The sequence below is a fragment of the Ahaetulla prasina genome, chromosome 17 (assembly GCF_028640845.1).
Source record: "Ahaetulla prasina isolate Xishuangbanna chromosome 17, ASM2864084v1, whole genome shotgun sequence".
Taxonomy (NCBI): Eukaryota; Metazoa; Chordata; class Lepidosauria; order Squamata; family Colubridae; genus Ahaetulla; species Ahaetulla prasina.
In genome coordinates this window covers 6,146,236-6,166,710 of record NC_080555.1, presented here as the reverse complement: position 1 = coordinate 6,166,710, position 20,475 = coordinate 6,146,236, and the positions used below count along the sequence as shown (strand labels likewise).

At 46.2% G+C, this 20,475-nt stretch overlaps 1 protein-coding gene across 1 annotated transcript; it reads right to left on the bottom strand.

The window, feature by feature from the left end:
• Positions 1–335: 335 nt before the first annotated feature.
• On the bottom strand, positions 336–19,182 carry LOC131186602 (uncharacterized). Its single transcript, XM_058160350.1, has 6 exons — positions 19,073–19,182; positions 15,832–15,934; positions 13,319–13,587; positions 5,566–5,668; positions 2,612–2,880; positions 336–1,551 (listed from the first exon to the last, which is right to left on the bottom strand). The coding sequence occupies exons 1-6, from the start codon at positions 19,133–19,135 to the stop codon at positions 1,453–1,455; spliced, it is 906 nt and encodes a 301-aa protein (XP_058016333.1). The 5' UTR covers positions 19,136–19,182; the 3' UTR covers positions 336–1,452.
• Between the last annotated feature and the right edge of the window lie 1,293 nt (positions 19,183–20,475).

Genomic DNA, 20,475 nt, shown 5'->3' with positions numbered 1-20,475 from the left:
ATATATGTATGAGTATGTAATAACTATATTAATTGGATATAACAAAAGGAAACAATAGGACAGGAATAGTAGGCACGCTTGTGCTCTTATGCACGCCCCTTACAGACCTCTTAGGAATGGGGTGAGGTCAATAGTAGATAGTTTTTGGTTGAAGCTTTGGGGATTTGGGGAAGAGACCACAGAGTCTTTTCCCAAAATCTAACATTTTAATTTAATTTTAAATTAATTTTAATTTAATTGTAGTTTCCCAAAAACTAGCAACAACAGCAGCAGCAACAACAACAGAAAGTCGTTGCTGCCTTGGGAATCCTGAACATCTTAGCTAGCTGGAGAGTTCTGGGAGTTGAAGCATAAAAAAAAACACAACAAAGATGGGGGTAGCAGCTATGAAAATAAGAGTAACAGAGTTGGAAGGGACCTTGGAGGTCTTCTAGTCCAACCCTGAGTCTCAGTGACTCAGATTCAACGGAGCTTTAGAAACCTAGCTTTTGAGCCTCCAACTCTCAGCCCAAGCTACCTTGCTTTGAAGGTTTTAGAGGAAACGTGGATTTAAATCTGGAAAATAAGTGTTCCACAGGACAGGAGCAAGCCATCTTATCAACCCATATCACATATTCAACGAGGGCTGTCAGTATTTATGTCCTGGCATGGCCTGTGCCCACACACCCCTTTAAATAACAAATGGCAAGGTAATGATAAAGGTTCCCCTTGCACATACGTGCTAGCCGTTTCTGACTCTATGGGGCGGTGCTCATCTCCGTTTCAAAGCCGAAGAGCCAGCACTGTCCGAAGACGTCTCCGTGGTCATGTGGCTGGCGTGACTCAACGCCAAAGGCGCACGGAACGCTGTGCCCTTCCCAAGAAAGGTGGTCCCTATTTTTCTACTTGCATTTTTTTTACGTGCTTTCGAACTGCTAGATTGGCAGAAGCTGGGACAAGTCACGGGAGCTCATCCCCGTTATGCGGCAGGACTGGGGATTCAAACCGCCAAGCTGCCGACCTTTTGATTGACAAGCTCAGCTACTTAGCCACTGAGCCGCCGCATCCCTATAAGAAATGGCTACCCAACCACTATTAAATTTCTCACCATGATGTAGAATTTACTCTTACAAAGAGTTAATGCACCACCCACCCAATGCCCTTGAGTTCAGTTTCTTCCAACAGTCAGTGCTGAATGCACCCAAAAAAGCGATATATCCAGCCACACAATTTAAAATACGGTCCTTCCTCACCAAAAAAAAAAAAGTGATTTGCCAAAAACGTTTAAGTCCTCAAGAGAGTTTTATTGGCTCCAAGCACGATGCGGGTGGTGGCTTTCTGCCACAAAATCTGATTAATTTTTGGTCTGGTGGTCTGAAAACAATATGGCAAATAAAAGACACTAGGCAGTCCAAACACCCCCAGAGCTGGTAAAGATCCTGCCATGGAGGCCTCTGCCCCCCCCTCCGCCAGCTATTCGTTGTAATGCTTGCGCCATTTGGCCGCAGATCGGATCATGGCGGCCGCCACGCCCATCATACCAATTGTTCCCACAGCAATGGCTTCAGTGACCTGCAAGGAAGGAATAGAGAAGGCATGAAAAGCGCCTTGTGCCCATTTTACAGACGGGAAGACTGAGGTGCACCTAAAGAAACTACGTGCTGGGAGGCAAAAAAAAAAAACAACCCAGACCAATCAGGAATTATCCGCTTTCTTTCACAGCAGAAGCACCAAAGAATAACGCTCGCTCCCTCCCTCTGGAACATCAGCCCTCTGGAAATTAGGGTAGGGTAGGGTAGGACAACGGCAGGAAAAGAAGCAATGGGTGGAAACTAATCAAGGAGAGAAGCAAGCTAGAGCTAAGGAGGAATATCCTGATAGTTAGAACAATTAACCAGCGGAACAGCTTGCCTCCAGAAGTTGTGAATGCTCCAACAATGGAAGTTTTTAAGATGTTTTAAGATGTTGGATAATCATTTGTCTGAAATGGTGGAGGGTTTTCTGCCTAAGCAGGGGGTTGGACTAGAAGATCTCCAAGGTCCCTTCCAACTCTGTTATTCTATTCTATTCTATTCTATTCTATTCTATTCTATTCTATTCTATTCTATTCTATTCCTTCATTCCATTATTCTATTATATTCTATTCTATTCTATCCTATCCTATCCTATTCTATTCTATTCCTTCATTCCATTATTCTATTCTATTCTATTCTATTCTATTCTATTCTATTCTAATTAGATTGACCCCCATTGACCTGGTTCTGCCAGTGGGCCTGGGGTACCCAGAGCAGGATGGAGCCCATTAAACGCCTGGTATGAATATCTATTGTTGCCAGGGTGGGTGGGGGGTTGTTGTTTTGTTATTTTTATTTTTTTATTATTTTTATTTCTTTTATATTGTGCTCTTATGTCCTGCAAGCCACCTTGAGTCGCCATTTGCGAGTAGCCGGCTATATAAAATTTCTAAACAAATAAATTCACTGCACGATTTACTCAAATATGCAGGGCTTCGCTGAGCAACCAGGCCGAAAGAGGTCGTAAAATCAGGCACTCCTCGTTTTAACAACCTCCTCACTTAGCAACAAAAGTTCTGATCCCCGCTGAGGCTGTAAAATCAAGGCCTCTTCCGTACCTGATCACTCATCGCAATGCCATATCGCAACTCCATGACAAAGTGTTCGCAGTTGTGGCTGGTCAGGTTGTAAGGCATCTCTCTGCCCACCAGCTCTTCTGCCCGCTTGAGGGTCTTAGTTAGCGGCAGGGGGGGATACGTATGATCGTGTTTGTTGTTCACTCGGTATTGGTCATTCCGCACCACCGTTTCCAGCCAGTCTTTCTTAACATATGCTCGATCGGACAAGACCGCCAGTACGCTGGCAGCCCCGTTTGCAAGACGGTCACCTGCCGGAAAGACGGAAAGGGGAAGGTGGTTGCATTCACACAACACATTGAAACCCCGGTTCACAATACACGCTTGCCACGTTCGGGTGGACTTGCAAAGAATGGCCCGCCCGATTGACCGCTGCTGCTCCACCTGGACAACTGTGAGAGCATGCTAGGAGGGGACGTCCACACATATCTTGTAGGAGAATATTTGCAGCCCAGGGTTGAAATGAAGGGTCCTTGGTGCTCTCTGGACTGGGTGGTTTTCTTGCCGGCGTTTCGTGACCCAACCAGGGGACGTCATCAGCGCTAGTAGGAAATGGGGTTTGTGGTGATGGAGGGTGGGAGGGGGAGGAATGGGGAGGAGGGGAAATGAGGGGAGGAAGAGGGGGGAAGGAGAGGAGGAGGAGGAAGGGAAAGGAGGAGGAGGAGGACTGTGGGGTCCTTGGTGCTCTCTGAGCTTGGTGGTTTTCTTGCAGACGTTTCATGACCCAACTAGGGAATGTCATCAGTTGTAGAAGGGAGGAAGGGGAGAGAGAGAGAGAGAGGAGGAGGAGGAGGAGGAGGAGGAGAACTGTGTGGTCCTTGGTGCTCTCTGAGCTTGGTGGTTTTCTTGCAGATGTTTCATGACCCAACTAGGGAATGTCATCAGTTGTAGAAGGAAGGGAGAGGAGGGGGAGGAGAGAGAGAGAGAGAAAGAGGGAGGGAGGGAGGGAGGGAGGGAGAGGGAGAGAAAGAAGGAGAACTGTGTGATTCTTGGTACTCTCTGAGCTTGGTGGTTTTCTTGCAGACGTTTCATGACCCAACTAGGGAATGTCATCAGTTGTAGAAGGAAGGGAGGGGAGGGGGAGGAGAGAGAGAGAGAGAAAGAGGGAGGGAGGGAGGGAGAGGGAGAGAAAGAAGGAGAACTGTGTGGTCCTTGGTGCTCTCTGAGCTTGGTGGTTTTCTTGCAGATGTTTCATGACCCAACTAGGGAATGTCATCAGTTGTAGAAGGAAGGGAGGGGAGGGGGAGGAGAGAGAGAGAGAGAAAGAGGGAGGGAGGGAGGGAGAGGGAGAGAAAGAAGGAGAACTGTGTGGTCCTTGGTGCTCTCTGAGTTTGGTGGTTTTCTTGCAGATGTTCCATGACCCAACTGGGGAATGTCATCAGTTGTAGAAGGAAGGGAGGGGAGGGGGAGGAGAGAGAGAGAAAGAGGGAGGGAGGGAGGGAGGGAGAGGGAGAGAAAGAAGGAGAACTGTGTGATTCTTGGTGTTCTCTGAGCTTGGTGGTTTTTTTGCAGACGTTTCATGACCCAACTAGGGAATGTCATCAGTTGTAGAAGGGAGGGAGAGGAGGGGGAGGAGAGAGAGAGAGAGAGAGAGGGAGGGAGGGAGGGAGAGGGAGAGAAAGAAGGAGAACTGTGTGATTCTTGGTACTCTCTGAGCTTGGTGGTTTTTTTGCAGACGTTTCATGACCCAACTAGGGAATGTCATCATTGTTAGGAGGGAGGAAGGAGGAACAGGAGGAAGAGGGGGAGGGGGAGGACAACTGTAGGATATTCTTGGTGCTCTCTGATCTTGGCTGTTTTCTTGTAGACATTTCATGATGCAAGTAGGGACATCATCAGTGCTAGGAGGGAGGGAGGGAGGGGGAGGAGGATGACTGTGGAGTCCTTCATGGTCTCTAAGCTTGATTGTTTTCTTGCAAGCATTTCATTACCGAACTAGGTAACATCATCAGTGCTAGAAGGGAGAAAGGCAGGGAGGCAGAGGAGAGGGAAGAGCAGGAGGAGGAGGGGGGAGGGGGAGGATCGTGAGGTCCTTAATTTTCTCTGAGCTTTTTTTTTGCAGACATTTAATGACCCAACTAGGGGACTTCATCAGTGCTAAACTAGACTAGAACTGATCTTTTATCTGGTTTGCAAGAAAACACCCAATCTCACAGAGAACCAAGGACCCTTCACACATCTTAAAGTTTTAACCTTTTAAGTTTCTTAAAAGTTAAAAAAAAAAACCAGCAAGCGATATTTGGGCTTAACTGAGACGGTTCCGCATTCGTTGCATATTAAAGCACAGGCTGGATATTCCTTTTATGCATTCATTTGTTCGGTTTTGGGTTTTGTTTTGTTTTTTTTCCCCAATGTACCTGCTGCCCAATCTCGCTGCCACGCCTCTGCGGGGCTTACAATCCGATAAAACGTTACTGCAAAAGTTTAAGGCAGCAAGACAATGCATATAACCACCTGAAAGATATAACACTATGCGGAGACGTGTCGGACTGCAAGCCCATCTAAAGCCCCCTTTTCATCTAGGCTAATGCAGTGTGAAGTTACCAGGCTGAGCTGCAAACAAGGCCAGGCAAAATTATACGGGGAAGTGAATTAAACGTGAAGGAGAAAACGGTCCTTCGGCTGCCGCGCAACATGCACTTTAATTCGGTTAGTGGATTAACCCATTTTCCGCGCTTTCCACAATACGTTGAAATGGAAACTAAGGAGGCGCTGGCGCCGAACCATCTCCCTTGGTGAGAAGTCAGTCACCGGGTCTCTAACTAACCTAGTTAAATCCTGGGGGGCAAACTCCACCCCCTGAGCGCCCAGCACCCCGTGCGTCCCTGCCGTGGGTAGCCCCATTGAGATAATGATGGTTATTTATTATTTGATCTGCCCGGTGGAGTCCCAAACACCCTCATGCTGGGCCTGTTTTGGTTTCCATGGAAACTCACATTCGGGGGCTAAGTGGACAACCTTGCCCTCTCCGACGTAGATGCCCCAGTGTTGATAGCAAGAACGGAAAATCTCAATCAGGTCTCCCGGTTTAATTTCTTCCTGTAAGAGGGAAAAGAAACAAAGCAGTGGAACGTAGCACCTAGAAGCAAAGGGCTGGAAGGGACCTGGGAGATCTTCTAAACTGGGGGTCTCCAATCTTGGTCCCTTTAAGACTTGTGGACTTCAACTCCCAGAGTTCCTCAGCCAGCTTTGCTCTGGGAGTTGAAGTCCACAAGTCTTAAAGGGACCAAGGTTGGAGACCCCTGTTCTAAACTAACCCTCTGCTCAAGAGAGGAGATCGTATATATACCATCCTGGTCAAATGGTTGTCCCACTCTGTTTTTGAAAACCTCCAGCGATGGAACACCCACAAACTATTCCATGGATTAATTCTTCTCCATGTCTGGAAATTTCTCCTTACTTCTAGGGTGGGTGTCTCTCTAAACTAAGGTCATGGCATCCGGCCCTCTCAATTCCTGACAAATAGATGGGGAAGAAATGGAGGTAGTGACAGATTTTATCTTCCTGAGCTCCAAGATCACCGCAGATGGGGACTGCAGCCAAGGAATTAAAAGACGCTTTATCTTGGGGAGGAAAGCAAATCTAGACAGCGTACTAAAAAGCAGAGACATCACCCTGCCAACAAAAGTGCTGTCATGTCCCACTCCTCCGCTGACGGCCGGGTCAGGGAAATCCGAATCAGGCTTGCCTCTGCAGCTCTGCCCAAAGTCCTAGCAAAGTCCTCAGAGCAGGCAGGAGACCAGTAAGTGACTTCAGCAAGATAAGTTCGACTTTGCCTGACTCAGAGACTGCCAGAAAGCAGATCCTTTATATAGGCCATGGGGTGTGGCTCCATGACTCAGCACTCATTAAGGCCTGCCCCTCCCTTCCTTCTGTTGCCTCCGCCTATCCAGTCTTCTGATGCGAGGGTCACTCCAATCAGCAGCTGTTGGAAATAAACTTTCCTCAGGCTCACATGCTGTGGAGGAGGGGGAGGGGTCTAGCTGCTCCGTTTGCCTGGGCATGGAGCCAGGGCTGGGGCCGGGAGGTGCTCCCTCCTCTGCAGCCTGCTTGGGCATGGAGCCAGGGCTGGGACCGGGAGGTGCCCCCTCCTCTTCAGCTTGTCTGGGCATGGAGCCAGGACTGGGGCCGGGAGGCATACATTCCTCCGTGTTCGGGAGCAGATAAGAAGGCCCCGGCTGCTGTGAGAGCGAGCAAGACACAACAAGTGCGTATAGTCAAGGCGATGGTTTTCCCAGTTGCAATGTATGGCTGTGAAGGTTGGACCATAAGAAAGGCTGAGCGCCAAAGAATGGAGGCCTTTGAACTCTGGTGCTGGAGAAGATTCCTGTGAGTCCCTTGGACTGCAAGGCGATCCTAGAGGAGATCAACCCTGACTGCTCTTTAGAAGGCCAGATCCTGAAGAGGAAACTTAAATCCTTTGGCCACTTAATGAGAAGGAAGGACTCCCTGGAGAAGAGCCTCATGCTGGGAACGATGGAGGGCAAAAGAAGAAGAAGGGGACGACAGAGAAGGAGGTGGCTGGATGGACTCCCTGAAGCAGTCGGCGGGAGCTTCAATGGACTCCAGGTGATGGTAGAGGACAGGAAGGCCTGGTGAAACGTAGTCCATGGGGTCACGATGGGTCGAACACGACGTTACATCTAACAACAACAACAACAACTCTCTTTGATAACCTTCAATCTGTTACTTCTCTTCCTGCCTTCTGGCGCTGTGGAGAATAGGTTCCTTCGACCCCTTCTTCTCTGAAGTCCTAGAAGACTGCTATCATGTCTTCCCTAACCCTTCTCTCCCATAGGCTAAACCTACCTAGCTAGCTCCCTCAACCATAACGTACAAGACACACCCAAAATGGTTGCCTTTGGACCATCTCCTAACCTCAAAAAATGAGATCAAGGTCAACCTTGAAAGGGTGATGTGTGTTTGGCTGGTCCATCTCTGGTCCAGGATCTGCTTACAAAGCCTCGTTCCATCCTTAGCTTTGTTTTGTTTGATTTCTCTATTTTTTGCAACCACTGTCAGCTAGTATCTCCCCCCCACCCCACCCCACCCCCCGCCCCAATAATATCTTTTTACTCAAGGCAACCTACATTATCCCTGTGCGTTCCAGGGTAGCTTTACTTGCGAGTTACACTGCACCCATTTTTTTAAAAAAATAAGTTTTTTATTTTTCAATTTTCAACATATAAACATTCCATCTTTCTTTAAGCAATGTGTCGCCTGGGTACAAATATCTCTGTGCAACATCCTTCAACATTTGCAACGTCATTCGCATTAATACTGCTTCTCTAAATTTAAGATTATAATACATTAAACATTATAAAGCTCTTCATTTTCTTCTTAACGTATCTTCTAATGATAGTAAATAATAACATTAAACATAGTTATTCTCATCATATGAATACTAACAATTGTCATCTTATTTATATCTCTATCTTTATATATTTTCTATTTTTCTTTGATCGTCTTCATTTTCCAATTTCCTTTTTTTATTCTCTAACCATTCATAAAATACTTCCCGTATCATATAATATTCAGCTTGTTCTCTCTCCAGAATTGCTAGTGTTAATCTGTTCACTTCTGCACATTCTAATATTTTCCTAATCGCCTTCTCATCAATAGGAATCGCTTCACTATTCCAATGTTGTGCAAATACAAGTCTAGCTGCAGTTAATACAAGAATGATTAAATATGCATTCTCTTTCATTGTAAGTTTCAGGTACACTGCACCCATTTTGATGGGGTTTGCTCAGCAGTAAGTACAAAAACACACAAAACACTTCCGAACGTATCTCTTGAAAGTCCTGTTGAAAATCCTAGCTTGCGGAGTCAACCTTTGGGGTGTGGCCTAGATAGTCTTCCATGATTTTATTTTTATTTATTCCGTTTCTATAGCCACCCATTCAATCAATTGACTCTGGGTGACTCGTAATTCTAAAGCTACTAAACCACATAAAAACACCCAGAAAGTAAATACATACACAACAGCCAAGTATTGAAATTTTGATGGGGAACAATATTAAATACGTCTCCTGAATCCTGATGCTCCATCGGTGGAAATGACAGAGAAGGGAGACGTGATACTGGGGTTCAGGCACATCAAAGGAAGTCATAGGGAAGGTGGTAAGCAATCTTCTAAGGAATTTGGACCAGAGATAATGATCAGAAGTTGCAAATACGTAGATTTTGTTTCAATGGAAGAGGACTATTGATTTCCATGGAACACTCCACGTTTATAGAGCTAGTGAGTCCTGCAACCCTTAGAATCTTCTAAAAAAAGAGGCTGGACAACCAACCTTCATGAGTGATTGACTTGGTTTGCCTTCAGAAGATGGAAACGTGACCTGCGGTCGATTCCAATTCCACAATTCTTTGACTCTGCCTGGAGAATGACCTATTTTGGAAGCACGGGCCGTTTCATGACCAGGCAAGGCCAACTTTGGTCTTCCACCTGGAAGAGGTTCTGTCTCCCTACCTTCAACCTACAGATTCTGTAGCACCAACATGCCCAGGAGAAAAGGTCTAGTGTCTCCTAACCCCAAGCCACCAACTCAGGCTCCGAGAAGATGGGTAACAATCTCCAGGAAATTGTTGTCTGGGCAAGATAATGAAATAGATGGTCCAAGAGAGGGCCTGGCTCGTTGGCTGGCGGGGATCCTGACCACAATCACTCTACATTACTCCGTTTTGTTGCAGTTCCCACTGTGTTGTATTGACTTCTCCAAGCACCTCTCAATGGGGAAGCAAGCAAATGTCTTTCCGCAGATATCACCGCGCGGACAAACCCTGTTATCTGCCTTTAAAATCAAATCAACGGCTCTTAAAAGGAGTGTTCACAAATGCTTATAGCCCTGGGGATGTGAGCGAGACAAGGTCGCCTTTACCCACTGGAAAGCACTCTTAATTTAGACAAGGCAGGTGTGTTTCAGCACCAGAGATCTGGAAACTGTCAAATAACAAGTGGTGGTGGTGGTGTTTTTGGGAGGGGTGTGTGTGTTGTGGACTGTCGGCTGCTGTCTCCTCCACTACCCGAATCAGAGGAGAAGGAGAAGGAGGAAGCGTGGGAGTTAGGATCAGCATCAGAGAGCTCCGAGGGGGAAGAAGGAGTGGAGCTGGCAGAGAAAGAGAGAGAGAGAGAGACAGAGGCCGAGCCTGGGCCGTCCCTCAGCCCTCAGATGGAGAGTCAACAGCCAACAGGTCTGGAGGTGGCTGATGAAGAGGAGGAGGAGGAACAGCTGGGTCCAGTGCCTGACGCGCGGATGTGCAGAAAGCAAAGGAGAGGAGAGACGTGGAAATCTATGAGCCGGTCCTTGGGACGAAAGAGCCACCACTGCTAACGAAGCCCCACACTAGCTCTGGGAATAAAAGGCAGGGGGCGGAGATGAATAGGTGTGGCAGACAACTATTCATCTCCCCTGCCCGTTAGCCTGCGAGATAAACTTTTTGCCAGCGCTCCTAATAAAGGAATCTTTTGAGTTCACATCAGAAGGTTTGCCGTGTTTGGGGAGCTGCGTCCGAACAGTGCGGGTGTTCCTTTTTCGAATGATGTCATTCAAATCTGAAAAATTCTCCCGAGCTCGGTTGACTTGGTTTCTACTGAAAGGTCTTGAATTTTAGAAGCAAAGCATTCCTTCTGTTTGTTGCTACCCTTCGTTGTTATTGCTTTCCTTTCATCTGATTTTGCATTTTTTTCTTTTTATCAGAAACTTCCTTATGGGCCCTTCCTGTTTTTGAGGCTCCATAAATACCTTTCCAAGATGCATTTCTAATGATGTTCTGTCGTGATTCGTTTAACGACCATTCAAAGTTGCAACAAAACGGCACCGCATGACCATTTTTCACACGTACGACCATTGAGGCATCCTCCCCCCCCCACGGTCACGTGATCGAAATTCAGAAGCTTGGCGACTGACTCGTATTTATGACGGTCGCAGTGTTTCAGGGTCACGTGATCCCTCTGACGAGCAAAGTCAACGGGGAATCTAGATTCACTTAACAACCACGTTACTAACTATACAGCTGCCGTGACCCACTTAACAACTGTGACAAGAAAGGTCGTAAAGTGGAGCGAAAAAGATAGTTTATGGACCAGTGAGGCTGAGTCGTGATTATAAGTTGAGGACTATCTGTATTCTTTATTCTGAGAGCCGCTCGGCTGGCTTGAAAGCTCTCCCTGAGTTGTAAAGGAGAATAAAACATTTTTTTAAAATATTTAATACTAAATGGCAAGGTTCTGGCCCATTTGGGGCCTTCGGCGGCTCAACTTCTGGCTGCAAATCAAATTCTGAATTTCCTTGCCAGATTACCACCTTCTGGAACTCAAGTGGACGGCATATTTCAAGAAGAAAGGGGGGGGAGAAACAATTGTTAACAATCTGGACAATGTTTTTTGGAGTGAGCACGGATGAAATACAGGTAGTCCTCGATTTACAACAGTTCATTTAGTGACTGTTCAAAGTTACAACGGCACCAAAAAATGCAACTTACGACCAGTAGCACGTTTCAATTTAGTTTGCTACCGGTTCGCTCATGCGCGTGTCCAGGCGGGTGGGTGGAGCCTCCCGCGGCTGCCGCTACCGGTTCACCCGATCCGGGACGAACCAGTAGCAATCCACCACTGCTTAGGATCGTTTTTCGCAGTTACAACCTTTGGGCCATCCCCACGATCACGTGCAGAGGTGGGTATCACATATTGCAGCGACCAGTTCGGCCGTCACCGGAAATATGAGCGCACGCCGTCCGCCCGCATGTGCGCGTCACAAAACACGGCAATTTGCTCACACGCGCCATCCACACATCCGTGCAACATTAAACAACGCAGCAGTTCACTTGCACGCGCTGTCTACATATGCGTGCGGCATCAAAAACACTGCGATATAGGACGGGATTGCCCCACACGGGTGGGCAGGCCCACCTCTCCTCCCACCCGGAGGTTGCCGCTACCAGTTCGCCCGAACCGGTCCAAACCATCTGAATACTGATCCCGTGATCAAAATTCAGATGGCATCTGGTTCCTATTTATGACAGTTGCAGCGTCCTGCGGTCACGTGATCCCCTTTTGCGACCTTCTGACAAGCAACGGGGGACGCCAGATTCACTTAACAACCGTGTTCCTAACTTATCAACCTGCAGCGATTCGCTTAACAACGGTGGCAAGAAAAGTCGAAAAATGGGGCCAAACTCACTTGACAAATGTCTTGCTTAGCAACGTAAATTTTAGGCTCGATTGTGGTCGTAAGTCAGGGACTACCTGTATGGCTTTTTCTGACCACTGGGAAACAATTTGCAAAGGACAGACAACCTCACCGGCTCAAGACAATTTTTGGCTGGTTGTTGGTTATATTTTTCAGACATTAGCATGTCTCTTTCCATAGACTGGGGCCACAAGGGGTTAAATATTTCCTCCCTGTTACTAAAATGCATTAGCAAATGGATAACAGAAAGGAAGAAAAAAATATTCTCTCCAATGCATGCTAGGCTGACCAGCGATAGATTCTTTAATTGGTACATGCATCATAAAAATTGATCCATCGATTAGCTTGTGATATTTCGGCACTCTTTATAAATAAAAACAGCGAGGTGGGTTTAATTTTAGATCTCTTTTGCAGGCTGGCATGGAAGCCTTCCTTTCTACCTAAAGGGCAGGTATATAGCTGGCTTAATAGGTGCTTGCTCCATTCTGGGGCGTCCTCCGAAATTTATCCAAGGGAAAAGTCCCATTAAGCTCAGAGGTAATTACTTGCGAATAAACGCCTATGAGCTCGCACCGTTTAGAGCAAAACTCGTTGACTTAAATAGCAGGTCTTCATAAGTATGCAAGGGATTGCGCTCTTCAGGCTGTCTTACATTTGTTCCCTGTAGGCAGTCCTCAACTAGCGACCGTTTGTTTAGTGACTGAAGCTGCAGCGGCATTGAAGAAAGTGAACTACATCTGGTCCTCATGTTTATGACCCTCGCAGCATCCCTGTGGTCACGTGATTTAAAATTTGGGTGCTTAGCAACCGGCATGCATTTAGGATGGTTTGCGGTGTCTGAGGGTTATGTGATCGTCATTTATGACCCTCCCGGGTGGCTTTTCACAAAGGAGGGAAGGAGGGATGGGGGGAAGGAAAGGAAAGGAAGATAGAAGAAAAGAAAGGGAAGGGAAGGGAAGGGAAGGGAAGGGAAGGAAAGGAAAGGAAAGGGAAGGGAAGGGAAGGAAAGGAAAGGAAAGGAAAGGAAAGGAAAGGAAAGGAAAGGAAAGGAAAGGAAAGGAAAGGAAAGGAAGAAAGAAGAAAGGAAAGGAAAGGAAAGGAAAGAAAAGAAAAAGAAAGGGAAGGGAAGAGAAGAGAAGGGAAGAGAAGGGAAGGGAAGGGAAGGGAAGGAAAGGAAAGGAAAGGAAAGGAAAGGAAAGGAAAGGAAAGGAAGAAAGAAGAAAGGAAAGGAAAGGAAAGGAAAGGAAAGGAAAAGAGAGGGAAGGGAAGGGAAGGGAAGAGAAGGGAAGGGAAGGGAAGGAAGATAGAAGAAGGGAAAGGAAAGGAAAGGAAAGGAAAAAGGGAGAAAGGAATGACTATATATTCTGCCAAACATAGAGAGCACTGAATGAGAAAAGGCTCCTCTAACCAATACACCCCACTGCCACAAAAACCCCAAACTTACAAATTCCCCACCACCACCACCACCACGTTTTTCACACGCAAGGTCACACACCTGTTCACTCACTTCCGGTCCATAACGTAGCTCCATCACAAAATTTTCACAGTTTTGGCTGCTCAGGCTGTACGGCATCTCCTTTCCGACCAATTCCTCCGTCTGCCACAGGATCTTGGAGAGGGGTAGCGGTGGGTGGGTCTCGTCATGTTTATTATTCACTCGGTACCTGTCCTTCCGGATGACGTCTTCCAGCCAATCCTTCTTGACGCAAACCCTTTCGGATAAGATGGCCAAGGGGTTGGGAGAGCCATCGGCAAAATGTTCACCTGGGAAACCAAGAGAACGTCAACCCTGAAGCTGACCTAACCGAAGCCATCTTGGAGCTTCAGTTGCTGCCACACGGGAGCTGAGGAGGGAATTGAGATGGTGGGGACTTTGTAGCCAAAACAAAGAGGGCATCCTTCAATATATTTTTTTAATTTGCATTTGTATCCCGCCCTTCTCCGAAGATTCAGGGCAGCTTACACTATGTCAAGCAATAGTCTTCATCCATTTGTATATTATATACAAAGTCAACTTTTATTGCCCTCAACAATCTGGGTCCTCATTTTACCTACCTTATAAAAGATGGAAGGCTGAGTCAACCTTGGGCCTGGTGGGGCTTGAACCTGCAGTAATTGCAAGCAGCTGCTGTTAATAACAGACTGTCTTAGCAGTCTGAGCCACTCAAGGACCCACTCAATTAACCCTCCAGGGAAAGATGGAAGGCAAACGAGGTCCAGGCAGAAGAAGAACATCATGGCTTCAAAACCTAACGGACTGGTTTCGACAAAATTCAGCAGCACTTTTATTTATTTATTTATTTATTTATTTATTTATTTATTTATTTATTTATTTATTTATTTATTTATTTTGTCACACAGTATATATAAGCATAAGCATGAAATAATTATACAATATATAAGCATATATATGAGTATGTAATAACTATATTAATTGGATATAACAAAAGGAAACAATAGGACAGGAACGGTAGGCACACTGGTGCTCTTATGCATGCCCCCTTACAGACCTCTTAGGAATGGGGTGAGGTCAATGGTAGATAGTTTTTGGTTGAAGCTTTGGGGATTTTGGGAAGGGACCACAGAGTCAGGTAGTGCATTCCAAGCATTAACAAACTCTGTTACTGAAGTCATATTTTCTGCAATCAAGATTGGAGCGGTTAACATTAAGCTTAAATCTATTGTGTGCTCGTGTATTGTTGCGATTGAAGCTGAAGTAGTCTTCGACAGGAAGGACATTGTAATAGATGATTCTATGAGTTAAACTCAAGTCATGTCAGGTCACACACTTTTCCGTGTGGCTGTTGACAAAAATAGGATCGCCAACATGATTGTCAACGTCCAATGACGGATATGGGAGGAGGAGCAGGAGGAGGAGGAGGAGGAGGAGAAGAAGAAGAGGCAAAGCAAAATACTTTCTCTTGAGAACCAAGGACGTTCTCACACCTTGTGCCTGAAAGGAGGAGTGATTTTACCAGACGGAGTCGTGATTGGACCATGTGACTGATCGTTTTCAAAAAGTGAAAAACTGTTGCTTTTAATTAGGTGAAAACCGTGGGAACCCTCAGAGTCAGTTTTCCCCAGATCTGTACCAATATGATATTTTCAATAAAGCTTAACAGAATAACAGAGTTGGAAGGGACCACGGAGGTCTTCTAGTCCAACCCCCTGCTCAAGCAGGACACAATATGCCATTTCAGACAAATGTTTGTCCAATCTCATCTTAAAAACCTCCAGTGATGCTGCGCCCAAAACTTCTGGAGGCAACCTGTTCCACCGGTTAATTGTTCTCACTGTTAGAAACTTTCTCGTTAGTTCTAGGTTGCTTCTCTCCTTGATTAGTTTCCATCTGTTGCTTCTTCTCCTGCCATCGAGTGCTTTGGAGAACAGGTTGACCACCCCACCTCTTCTCTGTGACAGCCCCTCAAATATTGGAAGACTGCTATCATGTCACCATTAGTCCACCTTTTCATTTAATTAGACATACCCAATTCCTGGCACCGTTTCACTCAGAGAAGTAAGCAATGGGAGGGGAAGCCATACAGAATACAAAATAAGAGTTGGATGGGATCTTGGGAGGTCTTCTAGTCCAACCCACTGCTCAAGCTGGAGATCCAATACCATTCTGGACAGGGTCTTATTTTCGGGAAAACACGGTAGAGTAGAGTAGAGTAGAGTAGAGTAGAGTAGAGTAGAGTAGAGTAGAGTAGAGTAGAGTAGAGTAGAGTAGAGTAGAGTACAGTAGAATAGAATAGAATAGAATAGAATAGAATAGAATAGAATAACAGAGTTGGAAGGGACCTTGGAGGTCTTCTAGTCCAACTCCCTGCTTAGGCAGGAAACCCTACCCCATAATAGACAAATGGTTATCCAACATCTTTTTAAAAACTACCAGTGATGGAACACCCACAACTTCTGGAGGCAAGCCTTTCCACTGGTTAACTTTTCTCCCTGAAGGGAGAGTTAAAAGCCATCCTCTTTCCTACATCCAGAAATTAAAATACTTACATTCAGTTACCAAATGGACCGCTTGCTGATCCCCTACGTATAGGGCCCAGTGCTGGCAAGAAGATCGGAATATCTCAATAATGTCTCCTGCCTTTAATTCCTCCTGGAAGACACAAAGGTCTAAACTCAGTAGCCGTCAATACTACCCCACTTATTTTATTTATTTATTTGTCAAACACGTATAACGATAACAGGTATAAGTGTAAACACGATTATGAATACAGGATGAGGACACAAATAAATGGGGATTTAGGACAGGGACGGTGGGCATGCAGGTGCGCTTATGCAGCCCCTTACAGTTACAGACCTCTTAGGAATGGGAGGAGGTCGACAGTAGACAGTCTAAGGTTAAAATTTGGGGCGTTTGGGGATGAAACCACAGAAGCAAGTAGTGCATTCCTGTGCTGTGCCTCGTCCGCTTTCCCCGCAGCCGGGGCCTTCTTATCTGCTTCCGAACGCTGAGGAATGTCCTAGCATGCCTCCAGCCCCCAGCCCTGGCTCCATGCCCAGGCAAACAGAGCAACTAAACTCCTCCCCCTCCCCCACAGCATGTGAGCCTGAGGAAGGTCAATTACCAACAGCTGCAGACTGGAGTGACCCTCGCTTCAGGAGAATTGATAAGCTGCGTCAACAGAAGGAAGGGAGGGGCAGGCCGGGATAAGTGCTGAGTCATGGATCCACACCCCATGGCCTATATAAAGGATCTGCTTTCTGGCATTCTCTGAGTCAGGCAAAGTCTACCTTATCTTGCTGAAGTCACTTTCTGGTCTCCTGCCTGCCTTGAGAACTTTGCTAGGACTTTGGCAGAGCTGCAGAGGCACGCTTGATACGGACTTCCCCGACCCGGCCATCAGCGGAGGAGTGGGACACGACATCCTGGTATTGACCACTCTGTTGCAGAAGTCGTATTTTCTGCCATCGAATTTGGAGCAGTTTACCTTGAGTTTGTATCTATGGTGTGCTCGTGTATTGTTGCGGTTGAAGCTGAAGCAGTCGTTGACAGGTAGGACTTTGTAGCAGAGAATTTTGTGTACTACGCTTAGGTCGGACCGAAGGCGGCGTAGTTCTAAGTTGCCCAAGCCCAAAATTTCAAGCCTGGTGGCATAAGGGATTCTGTTGTAAGCAGAGGAGCGGAGGACTCTTCTCGTGAAGTACCTCTGGACTCGCTCAATTGTATTAATGTCCGATACGCAGTGCGGGGTCCAGGCAGACGAGGTGCATTCGAGAATTGGTCTAGCAAAGGTTTTGTACGCCCTAGTTTGCAGTACAATATTACCGGAGAAGAGGCTTCGCAAGATTAGATTAACAACTCTTAGTGCCTTTTTTTGGCTATGATGTTACACTGAGCTCTGTATCTCTCCTCTTCCTGCAGGTAGGCCAAACGTGGTATTAACGAGTTCAATGGTAGTTCTTGACTTATAATCGGGACCAGGTCCCAAAGGTGCTTTTTCCAAGAGGCAACTGGACTTTGTTTTCTTCCCACGGCAGTTTTCCTTGAGAAAAAAACAAAAACAAAAAACAAAGTCCAGGCATAGCGGACAACTGACATCACACACAAGGTGTGAAATTGTGATTTTTACTTTGTTCTCATCTGGCCAAATTCATCTTCAGCGCCAACCTTCTAGCTCGGTTTCTCTTTTTTTTTCCCCAGCTGTTTGTTGCCTACTTTCTCTGCATGCCAAACATCGCTGCACATATGGGGTGCACCTTGCCCAATAAACCTCTTTTTTCTTTGCAAAGATCATTTTTAAAGAGACAGGCACCTTCCAAAAAAATAAAGAGGCGAAATTCACACTTTGGGAGGTTTTTCTATGGTGCTGTAGCATCACCTGCTGGTTATTGGATTTATTGCAGGAGAAGAAAGGAAACACACACACACACACACACACAAAGAAACCCAAAGAGAAATAAAAATGCTTGGGGTGAAATTTGGAGCCTGCCCTTCCAGCAAAATATATATACATACATCCTGTCAATAGTCCTGACAGGTAGACTATGCTGAGACAGAGGGATTGATTTATGCCAATCATTCAATGACGAATTGGAAGAGGTACATATAAGCCTCTCTTAAATCCAACAATTATAACAGACGTTTGGAGGTCTACAATAACAGAATAGCAGAGTTGGAAGGGACCTTGGAGGTCTTCTAGTCCAACCCCCGGCTCAAGCAGGAGACCCTCTACCATTTCAGACAAATGGCTGTCCAATCTCTTCTTAAAAACTTCCAGTGTTGGAGCACTCACAACTTCTGGAGGCAAGTCATTCCACGGATCGTTCTCCTTAGTTCTAGGTTGCTTCTCTCCTTGATTAGTTTCCACCCGTAGCTTCTTGTCCTGCCTTCAGGTGCTTTGGAGAATAGGTAGACCTCTTCTTCTTTATGGCAGCCCCTCAAATATTGGACGACTGCTATCATGTCTCCCCTAGTCCTTCTTCTCATTAAACTAGACATACCCAATTCCTGCAAACTTCTTCACATGTTTTAGCCTCCAGTCCCCTAATCATCTTTGTTGCTCTTCTCTGCACTCTTTCTAGAGTCTCAACATCTTTTTTATACCGTAGCAATCAAAACTGGTTGCAATATTCCAAGTGTGGCCTTACCAAGGCCTTATAAAGTGGCATAGTGACAAATCTTTCACTATAGCCCCAAAATCTACCAATTCAGGGCAGTTGCAAATTAGGGGCAGGAAGGAGAGAAATGCATTGCAATAAGCCAGAAAAATACAATTCTGCTTCCGAAAATAAACACACGTGCACAAACTCAGAAAAAACATGCCAAACGTTGACCAAGATGTGTTCCCATTTTAGAGATGAGGAAGACTGAGGATGAGAGCTAATTGAGGCCAATGAAGTCATAGGGGTGTAAATGAAAAAAAAAAAAGAACATTCCGTTTTATTTGCTGTTATTAAACAATCCATGAAAACTGATGGCTTCCTATGTTGAAAATCATTTTTTCCCCGAGCCCAAAAATCAGTGCTCCAAACAGAGCAGAATGGGTCTTAGAAGCAGAAAAGAAGAGACAGAAAATGGCAAATTTTGAATGTTTGTTCCGCTACCCTTCAACCAATATTTCTGTTCAAATGCCAGCCACTAGCAATGCGGAAACATCTGCTCAGCAGCTGGAAGAAAAAGGGGGAGCCTATCTGGCTCTTTCGGGGGGGGGAAATGGCTGCTCCTTTCCCTCTTTTGTCCCTCTAACCCCCTCCCGCTATTCTCCCTGCCTTGTCCCCGGCCCCCATTTACCGGTTCGGCTGGGTTTTTAACCCTGATTACAAGTGCTGAGTGATTTTGCGCCTCCTCATTCATCTTGGCTAGGATGTCCTTGTCTTTGCTCAGTGCCGACTTCCTATGGGCATATCTAGAAGGGGGGGGGGGGAAAATAAAGGATTATTCCTGTTTCTTTAGGGGAAGATTCCCTGACGCCCTTTAGCACGATTGGGGTGGACCTGTGTGTTGGCCAGGGTGCCTTTCTCTGCTCTTCTGGGTTAATCCCAGTTGATTTCCTTCAAATCTCGCCCTGCCCCCTTGAGTTTTTTCTTTCAGAAAAAAAATGGAGGGGTGGGAGGAGGAGGAGGAGGAGAGGAAGAGGAAGAAGAAGGGGAGGAAGAGGAGGAGGAGGAAGAGGAGGAGGAGGAGGAGGAAGAAGAAGGGAGAAGAAGAAGAAGGGAGAAAGAAGGAGGAGGAAGAGGAAGAAGTGGAAGAAGAAGAGGAGGAAGAAGAAGAGAAGGAGGAAGGAGGAGGAGGAAGAAGGAGAGGAAGAAAAAGAGGAAGAGGAAGAAGAGGAGGAAGAAGAAGAGGAGGAAGAAAAGAGGAAGAGGAGGAAGAAGAAGAAGGAGAAGAAGAAGGAAGAAAGAAGGAGGAGGAAGAAGTGGAAGAAGAAGAGGAGGAAGAAGAAGAGAAGGAGGAAGGAGGAAGGAGGAAGGAGGAGAGGAAGAAAAAGAGGAAGAGGAAGAAGAGGAGGAAGAAGAAGAAGAGGAGGAAGAGGAGGAAGAAGAAGAAGGGAGAAGAAGAAGGAAGAAAGAAGGAGGAGGAAGAGGAAGAAGTGGAAGAAGAAGAGGAGGAAGAAGAAGAGAAGGAGGAGGAGGAGGAGGAGGAGGAAGGAAGGAAGGAAGGAAGGAAGGAAGGAAGAAAGAAAGAAAGAAAGAAAGAAAGAAAGAAAGAAAGAAAGAAAGAAAGAAGGAAGGAAGGAGTTACCCTTAGACATGACAGCCACCTGTTCTCTGTCTTGAGAGATTTATACAAGTAATAAAACTGAATTTTAAAAAATAAGACGATGGTGATGATGATGATTGAGGTGGGAATGCCCGTGGAAGCAGGGTGGCATGTTAGAATTCTCTAACATATCCGAAAGGAATTCTCCATCAACCTCTGCCTAAAGCAGAAAACCAGAAGCCTCAGCGGAAGAAACCACCTGAGAAATGCGCGGGGGTGGGGGTGGGAGGCTGAAAAAAGAGACCATGAAACCCTTATTCTCCCCCCCCCACAAGGTAGAAGGACTCACAAATCAAGCAGGCAACCCAAACATTCGAAAACTGGGAACTCTCAATGTGGGCCAAGGCCAAACTTTTTGGTTTTTATCTCCACCACAGTGTTACCTCAGCCATGAAATCACTAAAAGCCTTGTGGTTAAGACCATTGTTTGCTCA

Excerpts from the sequence above, each read along its gene's own strand:
- LOC131186602 (XM_058160350.1), bottom strand. The coding sequence starts at position 19,135 with ATGAATGAGGAGGCGCAAAATCACTCAGCACTTGTAATCAGGGTTAAA. Across the intron at positions 15,935-19,072 it reads TTAAAAACCCAGCCGAACCG|GAGGAATTAAAGGCAGGAGA; the intron begins GTAAATGGGGGC and ends TGTGTCTTCCAG. Across the intron at positions 5,669-13,318 it reads GACCGGAAGTGAGTGAACAG|GAAGAAATTAAACCGGGAGA; the intron begins GTGTGTGACCTT and ends TCCCTCTTACAG.